At 43.5% G+C, this 13,482-nt stretch overlaps 2 protein-coding genes and 1 long non-coding RNA gene across 7 annotated transcripts in view; 1 reads left to right on the top strand and 2 right to left on the bottom strand.

Moving 5' to 3' along the window:
• Positions 1-2,991: 2,991 nt before the first annotated feature.
• On the bottom strand, positions 2,992-12,581 carry arl6ip1 (ADP-ribosylation factor-like 6 interacting protein 1). Its single transcript, XM_046866200.1, has 6 exons — positions 12,431-12,581; positions 10,974-11,107; positions 10,162-10,281; positions 6,821-6,938; positions 6,267-6,351; positions 2,992-3,919 (listed from the first exon to the last, which is right to left on the bottom strand). The coding sequence occupies exons 1-6, from the start codon at positions 12,464-12,466 to the stop codon at positions 3,801-3,803; spliced, it is 612 nt and encodes a 203-aa protein (XP_046722156.1). The 5' UTR covers positions 12,467-12,581; the 3' UTR covers positions 2,992-3,800.
• Positions 5,330-6,248, top strand: LOC124396853. 5 transcript variants are annotated; one of them, XR_006927844.1, is made up of 3 exons: positions 5,330-5,776; positions 5,832-5,884; positions 5,955-6,248. It is a non-coding gene; the product is annotated as an uncharacterized LOC124396853 (long non-coding RNA). The 5 variants fall into 5 exon arrangements; XR_006927846.1 differs by having other exon boundaries at positions 5,832-5,903; XR_006927843.1 differs by having other exon boundaries at positions 5,330-5,795; positions 5,849-5,884.
• Positions 9,955-13,482, bottom strand: part of smg1 (SMG1 nonsense mediated mRNA decay associated PI3K related kinase) — a 35,543-nt gene continuing 32,015 nt past the window's right edge. Inside the window, exon 58 of the mRNA XM_046866193.1 lies at positions 9,955-10,051. Within this exon, the coding sequence (XP_046722149.1) occupies positions 9,970-10,051 (82 nt within the window). The 3' untranslated portion in view covers positions 9,955-9,969. The remainder of the gene's footprint in view (positions 10,052-13,482) is intronic.

Here is a 13,482-nt window from a genome sequence, read left to right as displayed (position 1 = left end):
ATGAACAGATTGAAGGCTAGATAGATTGTTGTCTAAACGAATAAACAGATTGATAGATAAATTGGTGGATTGATTAATGGATAGATGGAAATATTACTGTATTACTGGATTAATAAATGGATGGATGGATGGATATATGCATGGCTAAATAGAACGATTGCTGGATTAATAGACAGACAGTTTGACAGATGAATGGATTAATGGATGGATAGTTGGACTCCACCCACATTCATGAAGTTAATTGAAACTGAGCGACAGGATTAATATAGAAACACAAAGCGCTCCATGTGATGAAGGTGGACGGATCCTCCAGACTCTTTGTAAGAACAGGAGAAGTTTATATAATTATCACCTCTATGGGTGTAAAAAGCTCCATGGGACAGAAGGAAACCTGTTAGAAGGTAAGTGAAAGCAGTAAAATGAGCTCTGATGTAATTATCGGATTGTTTCTTTACAGTAAGCTTTTTAAGGGACGACCGCTGCATCAGACCACCTTCTCTCTCGGAGATCAGAAGCCCAGTTACTCCACAACACACATCGAGGTGGGAACACATCACACCACACTTCCCTGACCTGTACTCCTCCATCTCCTCTTACCACATGCTTTCTCTCATAGAGTTTCTGTGGGAGGAGCAAAGACGCCCAGCCGCTGGTGTTCTACCTGAGAGACCCGTCTTATCCCTCACAGCATCAGTGCAAGCTGGACCTGAGGAACATCTCTAAGGGCTCCACATTGTCCTCCACACACTCCAGAGACATCCACTGCCCCAAAGACATCACACCGGTAAGACACTATAATACCTTATAACCGTTATGTCTCCAGAACAGAACCTCTGACCCGTATGATGATCGCAGCCCGACATCCTGCGCGCTCTGAGAGACAGGAACCGGGCTCTAAACCGCCAAAGTCAGGCCATGAAAGAAGTGACCAATCCTCCAGGGGGCGCCACGTACAGGAGCTCGTATCGCTCGGATCACTGCGCTGCGGAGACGAGCCTTCAGGACCAGCAGGCTTCTGGTCAAGCCACGTGCTGGCACAGACACGACATCCTCACAGGTGAGAAACACCAGCGTTCCTCCACACACCTCCATCCTGCAGGCTTTCATTCCACCAGCACAGCCATTTAGATCTGATTTTAAAAACGCACATTGCATTTTAGTTTTTAACCGTTTATAGTTACGGCTGTAAAACAGGGAACAGTAAATCACAGCTTTACTTCTGAAACTGGAGACTCCTTCCATGAAAATAGGAACGTCTCATCCATACGGTACACGTTTTTGTGAACAGGGCGTTACCATGGAGATGAGATTTAACGAGATAATTAACCAGAAGCACCCGCTGGAGCTGCTCTTATTATTGTTGGTTTTCAGCTCGATCTCGAGGAATGGCGACTTGATGGATGAATAATCTATGGGCAGTTCGATCATGTTGGTCTGGTTAGCTCTGCCAGGGTCTTCCCACTGGTACTGTAATTGTTGTAGCCATCGAACTGCTGGTCTTCATTTACGCCTTGTTCCTTCTGTTATTCCAACCATGATGTCCTTCTCCAGTGATCGCGCTCTTCGTACAGCAAGTCGTAGCATGATGATTCGAGTGACATGTTCGGCTTCATTTGTTCTTCTGGGCCTCCATGGAGCTGCTTTTACACAGAGTTGATAAACACCTCCTGACCAATCAAAGTGCAGAATGGAGTACTAGACAGATGGATTGATGGATATATATATATATTGATTGATTGATTAAATGGATAGATGGACAGATTGGTGGATAGAGATGGATAAACTTTATTAGCGCATGGTTGAATAAAGCAGTTACTGATTCTGGTGTTTTTTTTTTTTTTTTACAGGAGAGGAGAGACCTCCAGCAGGTCCCAGGGAGCTGAAGAAGAAACATGTTGTGAGTAAGATGGGAGCGAGCCGGCGGCGGGAGGACGACTGCACCGCACTGCGTCTGTACTGACGGCTTTACAGTCACCGAGAAAAACTCGAGTAAGAAAGTTAAAGTGCAGTAAATGATTTCAGTCCTTGTGCTCGTGGAAAAACAAGGAGGACACATCACGTCACGCAATAAGAGTTTAAACCAACCACAGTGGAGAAAATCTCAGTGTCAGTCCAACACAGCCTGATGATCCACTTCATATCCAGTTCTACTTTGCTTTAAATCAAACCAATGGAGAAGAAACACAACGTCAGCAGATTTAGCACCAGGTGATGGAGCGTTGCTGAGAGACTCCACGGCCCGTAAACACAGTCTGTGTAAAGCTTTGAAACGTTTGAATGCCTGCATTTCTTCAAGACTCGATCCATCTCTTAAAAACATCATGACGATGCCTGCAGGTGAACAATGTGAACATGCGTGTGGATTCCTCATGACTTCAGCAGAAAGGATGAGCATGCTGGAAAGTGCTCCATGTTATATGATGGTCCTTGTTAATGCTAACCTTTAGCTAAAGCACCATGGAGCGATAGGGGTCCAATTATTGGTGATAATCCTTATTGAAATAACGTTTAAGGAGCAAATTTGATTCCAGCCTGATGATCAGAATGAAGGACCAGAGCCGTGTAGATTTTGATGTGAAATATCTCAGATTAAAGATTGGGAGTCATCGAGCACGTTGGTGTTTATCTCCTGCAGGGTCGAGTTCTTTGATCATTCTCCTCATAGTCTTTTGTGAAACATCATCTCCTGTTCAAACAGCACACAGATGTAACCATATCCAGACCCTGACTGCACAACGTCCGTCTGAAGTTTCCTACAGAACCGCTGCAGTGTCCGTTTTTGGCTTGAAGTTTGTGAAACCGGGAAAAACCCAGGAAAAATCCATAAATTAGCCGCTTCGTTGTTTAAGCCGTGGGAAAAAAGTAGCGGCTTATAGTCCGAAAAATTATATTTGATTACGATTTGATCGTAAATATTTCATCGTGGCACTAAAAGGACGTGACAGTAAACCGAATGGGTTTAAAGGAAATAAAAGGCAGGCGAGACGGCGCTTTAGAGCTTCTTAAATTTTTTATTAAGGTTTTAAACTGAAAAGAAACGCAGACGGCGATGTGTCACGGCTCCCCCAGAGGCTGGAGGGGAAACGTTACACACACACACACACATGTACACACGCTTACATGGACATAACACACAGACTCAGAGGAGGAAAATAGGACAGGTGTGTATTTACACAGGTGAGGAGGGGAGAGAGAGAGAAAATCAAACACAGCAGTACGACTCTGCAGTCCTCACACGGGGAGGGAGGTCTCAGGATGTGTACACACACACACACACACACACACACACACACACACACACACACACACACACACACACACACACACACACACACACACACACACACGACACTCCAGTTTCTCCTGCGGTGGTTTCAGTGCAGTTTTCAAACATTCACAAAAACAAAAAACAAAAACACGCACAAACCCTATAAAGAATCCAAATCATTCCAGAGTACGATTTTCTGCTCACATTCTCAAACCATCAACAAAAATAAATCTACATCCATGTTTCTGAGCCCAAACGCTTTTCTATATAAAAAAAAAAAAAGAAGAGTGAATTAAAGCAGCGTGCGCTCTGAAGCACTCGTACACCACGAACACGCAGACGTGAGCGATTGCTGAATGGAGGAGAATTCACGAGAACGCTCGGGTTTAAGCCTAAATCTAGAGCTTGATATATTTATATATTTATGAAGCTTCGCCTAAAGGGACTTTAGTGGTCTGGGTTATTGTTTAAATGCATTTCAGGGGCAAATCCAAACTACTCATCCTACTCAATCATCATCATTTCTTTCTTCTCACTCGTTCTTTTTCTCCTTCTGCTTGAGCAGTTTGTTGACCTCCCTCTTCACCATGCCGGCGTACTTGGTGATGATGCCGTGCTGGTTCAGGCCGGGCAGGAGCAGCAGGAAGTTCACTGTACACACACACACACACACACACACACACACACACACACACACACACACACACACACACACACAGAAAGAAAGGAGATTTAGGAGCGTGCGAGTCTCAGCGTCTCACCCCGGAGGCCACGCCGCGGCTCGTCAAACCCGAATTGTAACTCGATGTGTGTGAGGAGCTGAAAACGCCCTCGAGAAACTCGCCGATCAGAATCGTGCTGAAATCACTGAGGCCTTCAACCAGAGCGAGAAAAAAACAGCAGGAATCTACAGAAGTCCTAAGAAGCCTGAACTGCATGAACTTCTTCAGCAGTTTGAGCTACAGGAGCTCGTCTGTTGGATCGGACTACACGGACCACCTTCGCTCCTCACGTGCATCAATGATCCTCGTCCCCCATGACCCTGTCTCCAGTTTACCACTGTTAATATCTAACAGCACTTTTGATAGATTCTGACCAATGCAGACCAGGAACATCCCACAAGAGCTGCAGTTTTGGAGACGCTCTGACCCAGACGTCTAGACGTCACAATTTATTAAACTCGTTTAAATCCTTACACCCACCCATTTTTCATTCTAACATCAACTTTGAGAACAAAATGTTCACCTGCTGCCTAATAAATAAATCCACCCACTAACAGGAGCCATGATGAAGATCATCAGTGTTCTTCACTTCACCACTCAGTGTTATAATGTGATAATGTGATGCCCTTTAGTGCAGATCACAATATTTTAAATCATTAAATAAAAATGCACATCAAGACACTTTAGGAACATCTGTGTTTTATGACATTTGAATTGAAGCAAGTGATCTTAAGCTGCGTTGGTGACATCATAACCTGAGCTGGCATGTAGCCCCGCCCCCAAATCAGTTTGTGTCCCTCCCACCCCCGCCCCCTGCTCTGAGCGACACCGTCTCGAACACTGTCCCTCTTTAATGCTGGGTCATGTAGAGATTATTTTTGGACTGGCTCTGTTCTCTTGCCCTACATACTGCAGGCTCTTTAACTCAACACTCTCTAACACACACACACACACACACACACACACACACACACACAGAGCTTACAGTGACCCAGCACACCACATACCAATCACTCACACTGTGACTTACAAATCCACAAACCCCCTGTAACACACACACACACACACACACACACACACACACACACACACACACACACACACACACACACACACACACACACACGGCCATAAACACATATAAACCCTTTTTCAACTCCATGCTGAGTACGAGTGTGTGTGAGCTAGAGATCTTCTGCACTTTTTAACTTTTAACTCTAAAACTACTTAAAAAAATATACAATTTAAAAGATGTAAAAATTCAAAAAATTGTGAACTATTGGGATATAAATAAATAAATAAATAATTTGATTGTTCAATTAAACAATCAAATAAATACATAAAAAAAACCCCACAGACCTATTCTACTATAAAATAAATAAACAAAATGTTGCAAATAAAACAAGTAAAAATAAAAACCATCAAAAATAAATAAATATTGAAAATAATGAAATAAATAATGGTGAACATTACAGACAGGTGAGTGTGGGGCAGACAGGTGAACATTACAGACAGGTGAGTGTGGGGCAGACAGGTGAACATTACAGACAGGTGAGTGTGGGGCAATCAGGTGAGTGTGGGGCAGACAGGTGAACATTACAGACAGGTGAGTGTGGGGCAGACAGGTGAACATTACAGACAGGTGAGTGTGGGGCAGACAGGTGAACATTACAGACAGGTGAGTGTGGGGCAGACAGGTGAACATTACAGACAGGTGAGTGTGGGGCAGACAGGTGAACATTACAGACAGGTGAGTGCGGGACAGACAGGTGAACATTACAGACAGGTGAGTGTGGGGCAGACAGGTGAACATTACAGACAGGTGAGTGCGGGACAGACAGGTGAACATTACAGACAGGTGAGTGTGGGACAGACAGGTGAACATTACAGACAGGTGAGTGTGGGACAGACAGGTGAACATTACAGACAGGTGAACATTACAGACAGGTGAGTGGGGCAGACAGGTGAACATTACAGACAGGTGAGTGTGGGGCAGACAGGTGAACATTACAGACAGGTGAACATTACAGACAGGTGAGTGTGGGGCAGACAGGTGAACATTACAGACAGGTGAGTGTGGGGCAGACAGGTGAACATTACAGACAGGTTAGTGTAGGACAAACAGGTGAGCGCGAGAGCGGGTGCAGACAGGTGAGCGTGGGGTGCAGACAGGTGAGCGCGAGAGCGGGGTGCAGACAGGTGAGCGAGAGCGGGTGCAGACAGGTGAGCGCGGGGTGCAGACAGGTGAGCATGGTGCAGTCACACCGTATACATACCCATCAGGTAGGTCAGGAAGAGGTTATGGACCTGCTGCCCGATCCAGGCCACGACCACCAGAGTGCTGATCACCGATAGGAAGTACTGGTAGGAAATGAAAAAGTTCTGGAGTGAAGAACTGTGTAGCACACAGAGCTGAGGTTCAGTAGAACACTGATGGAGATGTTCTCCAGCACGTCCCAGAACATTAAAAAGGTGCAATAGATGTTTTTCTGTCATTTTGTTTTAACTGAATTAAACTATAAATAACCTGTAATATCTGTAGAACATGAAGATGAAACATTGAGTTAAAATGTGGCCTTTGTTAAGTTTGATACGTCACAGGAAACCCTGCGTTTGTGTTTGGAGGAACTTCCTGTCGATTTTTTTTTTTTATCTACGCGACTGTTCTGTTGTGTTTACCCACAGTGAAGCTCGTTAAACTCGTTAAGATTTGGTAGATTTTTTCATCCCAGGGATCTGCAGTAGACAGTGCACTGGGCTGTGTGTTGTAGTCCTGCTGCTCGTCTGATCTCCTACAGATCTATAGTGTGAAGTTGAAGCTTGTGTTTACCATCTTGGGTTTCTCCTCCTTGAGGGCAAACAGGCGTTTCCACCAGCCCAGGATGCGGCGTTGGGTCTTCACCAGGTTCCCGCAGATCTGATGGAAGCGCTGCTGCTGCTCAGTGGTCCTGCACACAAACCAAACCAAGACCAGATCAGCACACAAACCAGCAGTCAACTGAAATGAATAGTAACAAGAAAAAACACCACCCAGTAGTGATGAATTATCAGTGTTCAAGCTTTGTGATGTTACAGAGTGTTGATGCTCAAAGACTGAATTACTCAACGGATGGATTTAAAAATAAAGGATATATGTAAACACACACACACACACACACACACACACACACACACACAAAATATATATCTTTTTTTGAGTTGAAAGTGAAGGAGGAATTTGAATAGTAAAAATAAATAAATTCATGAATTCTGTTCTGGACATGTTCTCAGAACATGCGCTGGACAACCAGCACAGGTCTTCACTGACATTTTCAACCTGTCACTGGCCCAAGTCATGGTTCCTACCCACCTGAAGACTACACCCATCATACCAGTGCATAAGCACTCAGCTGCCGCATGCCTGAATGACTTTTGCCCAGTTGCACTCAGCCCCATTGTTATGAAGTGCTTTAAAAAAACTGGTTCTGAATCACCTCACTGTGGGTCTACCACCTACACTGGACCCACACCAGTTCTTATCGTCTGAACAGGTCAACAGAGGATGCAGTTTTCATGGCTTTTCATTCAGCCCTCACCCACCAGGATAAAAACAACACCTACATCAGAATGCTGTTCATTGACTTTAGCTCTGTGTTTAATACAGTCCTCCCCACTGTACTGATCACTAAGCTCAGTGACCCAGGTATCTGCACCTCCACTTGCAGATGGATTCTGGACTTTCTTAGCCAAACAGTCCTCAGTCTGTTAGGTTGGGGAAACAGGTATCCTCAACCCTCATTCTGAACACCGGCATCCCACAGGGCTGTGTATTGAGCCCACTGCTCTACTCCCTGTTTACCCACGACTGTGCCCCTCTGCATAACTCCAAGATCTTCATCAAGTATGCAGATAACACCACCGTGGTTGGCCAGATCAGCAACAACGACGAATCGGCCTACAGGGAAGAGATCCCGAGCCTGTCAGCGTTGTGTGTCAACAACCGGACCCTCATTATCATGAAGGGCTAATTGTGGGCTTTTGGGAAATCTAACAAACCATCCAACTGCTCAAAATCGCCCAACGCATCACTGACACCCAACTACCTGAGAACCTTCACCATAGCAGATATATGTGTAGAGCTCACATCATCATCAAAGACTCTTCACATCCCAGTCACAAACTGTTTAATCTCCTTCCTTCAAGAAGGAGTTACAGGAACATACGCACCAGAACCAGCAGGTTCAGGACCGGCTTTTCTCCATCGACCATCACAATCACACTACTGAACTCTACACTACACCGTTAGATCACTGTAGAAACACTGTGGTAACTGCTGTACAGTTGTTCATATAGTATTTTTATAGCCCTCATTCTCTATACATCTGCACTGTGTTATTTATAGATTTGTATCTATACACACAGTTTACTGTACGTCCTCACTCATATTTCACATTTATATATATATTTAATGGACTGGGTTATTCTGCTTTTGCACATTTTTTCAATGCCATAAACGTATAACCTTCTACTGGCTGTTCATTTACAACAGTGTCTAGACATCATTCCACTGCTATAGACTTTATTTAAATTACTGTACATATATTTACATATTTATCATTTCACTGCTGTAGACTTTATTTACTGTACAAAATAAGGTGCATCTGACGAGATGAACAGATTCTGAACTTTTTCAGGGGACATGAGGAATAGAAACAGTGTGAATGCAGAAAAACACCGAAACTGAAACCAGTCAACTCAGGAGTTCTCAAGTTTACATGCACGGTTCTGACTCAGGCCTTGTATGGGGCGGAGCTTAACACACTGCTCGACTCTCACTGGATGAAGAAATCCAATAAATAGAGATGATGACTACAGCAATACGACAAAATTATACAATTACGAATAAATTAAAGTTACAGTAGACCACCCCATACAGTAGACCACCGGACTTAGGAGTAGAAATCACTTATTAGCGGATATTTGTGTCTCGTTTGACTTGTTACCTAATCAATCACCTCCTGGAGAAAGTTCTCAAAATTCACACCACTAAAGTCCTGATCGAGTTCTGTGTAACCAATGAGAGGGAAACATTTCTAAGCCCCGCCCATCACCCACAAGACATTTGTGCCAGAATTGCAAGCAGAAACTTGTGCAGTAAAGTGAACAGAAAAGCGCGTTGAATAAATCATTTTAATTTCACACGCAGACGTTTATTATCTCCTTCCTTAGACTAACATTCACCTGTCTGTTAAAAGGAGCTGGACTTTTCTTTCTCTCTCTCTCTCTCTCTCTCTCTCTCTCTCTCTCTCTCTCTCTCTCTCTCTCTCTCACACACACACACACACACACACACACACACACACACACACACACACACACACACACACACACACGGGCAACATTACTATCTGAAACTTGAGCATGAATACTGTTTATTTCTGGACATGACCATATAAAAAACAGGTCAAGACACGAGGACACGCCGGGGCTCTAAAATAAACTCTTGTGCCCTGAGCTTGTTCAGATGAACAGAGGGGGAGGGGCGGCGATGAATCGTCCAGAACGCCGGCTCGGTAAGACGTTAGGGCCAAAACTTAGGCTTTTATACGAAAACGCTTGTGTAATGAGCAGTGATTTGCTACGATGACAATTAGGTGACACAGAAGTGAAACCCCGCCCACTTCATTGCAGTGTAATGCTTTTGGGGGAACTCGGACGCCATCAGCCCTCTTCTACCTACATCAGCTCGCAGACGTCTGGCTTACGAATCGATTAATAGACAGGCGGAGAGAGCGAGAGAATGTGTGGGTGTACTTTTTTTTTCTTTTCACATTTTTACTTGTGGTATCCATGGTAACGAGCAAACACACACACACAGTCTAACTATAGAAGGAACTGGTGTAGACTCTTCTGAAGCTAGTCTCATAATGTGGTTAGTGATTGTGAAAAGAGATAACACAGAGCAGTGTGACATCCGGACGCTTCAGAGTGTGATCTCATCTACAGACCAATAAACACACACACACACACACACACACACACACACACACACACACACACACACACACACACACACACACACCTCATTTTGCTTCTTCACTGCGACCGAACAGAAGAAAACTCAGGGTAAAGTTCACCTGTCATGAGAACATTGTCATTGTGGTGAGCGTGTGAGGTGGAGACGGGACGAACCATTTGTTGGAGCCGAAGATGCGTGGGGCAAGGGTGGGCACCAGGTAATCAGCCAGACACAGAACCATGACGGTGCAGGACAGTCCAGTCAGAACAGACGGGTCCAGAGAGTAGATCAGTCTGTCAGGGAGGAGGAAGAAGTAGTGAAGAACACTTTTTAGTGATGGTTCATCTCAGACTTCTGCTTAATGCTTTTATATTCACTGAAAGATTTCTATGGGGGTTTTGTATAACAGGGTTCCCACTCGCTCATGAACACCAGATTCAAGCACGACTTTAAAGCACCATTTATTTGATCATATAAAGAGTCATGAAAGACCTCTTGCAACACTGAACATTTACATTAAAGATCTCAGAGTAATAACGAGGGGTTTTGAATGTGCAGGTTTCAGAAATTTAGAGCGTTTTTGGAGTTACACATTTTGGGGCACTTCCTGGAGTCTGTCGTTTATACGACACAGATTTAACGAGGAAGAAGGAGAATCACCGGCTCGGTCCTCACAGGCGTGTATAAATATAGGTTTATAATCAAATAAAAGAAAAGGTGGACCCAGGAAGTGGAACTGAAAATTGTAATTTATACAAAATATTAAATCCAATTCCTGACACTACAAACTTACAGAGAGAGAGAGAGAGAGAGAGAGAGAGAGAGAGAGAGAGAGAGAGAGAGAGAGAGATGCTGTATGATTAAAGCTGCTCTCCTCCGAGTGCTCATTTGGTTCTTTAAGGTGACCTGGTGGACAGATGCAGCTTTCAGGAGTGCAGTGTGGATCAGATGTTTAGGGTGTGGTCTTCTACAGTGTGGTACTCACAGAAAGAGCACGGTGGTGCCTCCCACCAGCACGGCGGGGAACCAGGGCTTCTCCCAGCGCAGGAACTGGTCCCCGGCTAGAATGACCTCGCCCCATCCCTGCAGCTGCTCCTCCAGCTGAGACGTCTCCTGAGCCTGCAACAACAACGTGACACGTGGATAAGCGCCAAGCAGAAGTGCGTCAGGGAACTCGAAGATCAGCGAGAGAAGCGCCGACCTCCAGAAGGGAAAGGTCGTTAATAAAGAGGATGTGAGAAGTGCTGGAGGAACATGCAGTCCTGTGATCATGTGCTCGAAAAACTCGAGAACAATCAGACTATTATTAATTACTACACAGGAACCAGGATCACTACAGCAGCCATGGGTTCAGCGTTCACACTCTCTCCAGACCCCGATTACAAAATTCCACAACATCTCAGCTTTATTTCACTCTCTTTAAACATCAATTTATAATAACAAAGAAAATACAGTGTTAAATATCAAGTGTTATTGCAGAAATATAAATATACATAAAAATCTATTTCACAATAATCTACTTTGGTGAGATTCCGTTTACAGAGTCGACTCTGAACTTGGAGTCGACTCTGAACTTGGAGTCGACTCGTGTTTCTGGAAATCGGCAGTAACTTTTCCTTCCTTTGAATAATCAGTTTTATTTCACATTATTGACCCTTTAATGTCATTAATGAGGCTTTATATAAATGGGAGCAGCTGCTCTGCTACGCGTTATAATCATATATATGATGTGATGTAATGCAAACATGAATAAAAGCACAGAAGTTACTAGATTTTAATCATATTTTATAACATTCCCAGGGTAGAATAAAAAGGTATAAAATCTAAAGTATGAAGTTTTGTTAATCAAAGTGTAAATAATTACAGTTCAGTGAGTAACTGAAGCCATAAACAACCCGTCGTTTAAAGACTTGAAGAATCGACTCCTCACGGTGAGCCGAGCCGGGTGATCCGACTCACTGAAATGAGCCGAAACTGTCATTAGGTGACGGTGCGACATCAACTGGGTTACGTTTATAATATATTTACAATTTACAAGTAATTTACAGCTGAACATTTAATACGATTGTAAAAGATTAAAAATGTTTGATGTTTAAATGTTTGTAAGTGTTGTATGGGATGTGACGTCACTTCAGATGTAATATCAGGCCTGAGAAACTACCCTCTTTTTGACAGTTAACTAGTTAGCTTAGTTATTATAATTAAACTCATTTAGGGGTCGATGCTTACAAATTAAATTCGCTAGAAAGCGATAAACACAACAAATACAAATATAAGCTAGCTCTAAACTAGCCGGTGTGAGGAGTAAATAAGGTTAGCAACGCAGCTAGCTGGTGTAACGTTACCTGCTACTGTCTGAAAGAGGCTCCGAATCCTTTATTCTCGCTTAAACAAATCAAATAAAACAGAAAACAGACAAAAACGCAACCAGCGCGAACTCACCAATAAATTAGCGCTTTTATTGTCTCCTTCCGCCATGCTTCCGCTGCTGCTTCACTGCGCGCTCTCGTGTGCTCTTGTGCGCGCTCCCGTCGCCGCTGCTGATTTCTGGCAGAAGACCGTTAACGGCTGTTTCTGTTTGAAAATGTGTAGACGTCACGGTGAGGGCGGAAGTGCACGCTACGTCATCTGCGCCGCCATCTTGGAAAGGTCAGGATTCGGCAGTGCAGGAGTCTCATTGAGAGCTCATCACTTTAATCAATACAGGAAGTCTCCCCTGACTTATGATGATGCGCTACTATGACGTCATGGCCTAACCTTTTTCACTATATCGCTATCGTCATCAGAAGATGCAAAAGTCCTAAATTGAAGCACTGCAACTCAATAAACAAGGATGATGCCGGTTACTCTAGAATACACTTCTGTACCTCAATGCTCAATACTGCATTCATTTCTGTTCCTTGCCTAATTCATGTGTGATAGATATCAGCATTTAGTTCATATTTAGTGTTCTGTCTCCTAAAAACTGAGAATAGTTTAAAATATCTATATATTTACCATTCAATAGATTTACTGAAATATAGTCCATCTATTTATTTACACAATCAATCCCCACAAGTTTATCCCTAATGAAGGAGCCAGAGATGATTGTGAGGGTATGAAAAAGAAACCTTGAGAGGAACCAGACTCAAAATGGAACCTCATCCTCACCCCCAACAACATGTCCATGGACATTAGAGTTCATTCAGTGTTGAAGTTAAAAAAGATGTAAATGTTGACTGAGACTGGAGTGTAAATCTTTTCCTAATCACACAATCGCAGAAGACTTTTTATAATCATAACAGTCCAAATCCATCTTCATGGTTCTTGATTTCCAACCTTTACAGGAACCTCGTGGACTTTTTCCAGTGGAGAACGTGGTTTCCAGGTGATTAGGACGGAGCAGGGATCTTGGAAATCTAATTATTCTGATATAATTAAAATAATTTACATACATTTTAACTTAATATTAATGTTAAATGTTAAAATTAACATTAACAGCGTGAAGGATGTGA

This window comes from Silurus meridionalis, chromosome 14 (assembly GCF_014805685.1).
Source record: "Silurus meridionalis isolate SWU-2019-XX chromosome 14, ASM1480568v1, whole genome shotgun sequence".
Taxonomy (NCBI): Eukaryota; Metazoa; Chordata; class Actinopteri; order Siluriformes; family Siluridae; genus Silurus; species Silurus meridionalis.
This window is presented reverse-complemented; position numbering and strand designations above follow the sequence as displayed.

Excerpts from the sequence above, each read along its gene's own strand:
- arl6ip1 (XM_046866200.1), bottom strand. The coding sequence starts at position 12,466 with ATGGCGGAAGGAGACAATAAAAGCGCTAATTTATTG. Across the intron at positions 6,939-10,161 it reads ATCTTCGGCTCCAACAAATG|GACCACTGAGCAGCAGCAGC; the intron begins GTTCGTCCCGTC and ends GTTTGTGTGCAG. Across the intron at positions 6,352-6,820 it reads AGGAGGAGAAACCCAAGATG|TACTTCCTATCGGTGATCAG; the intron begins GTAAACACAAGC and ends ATTTCCTACCAG.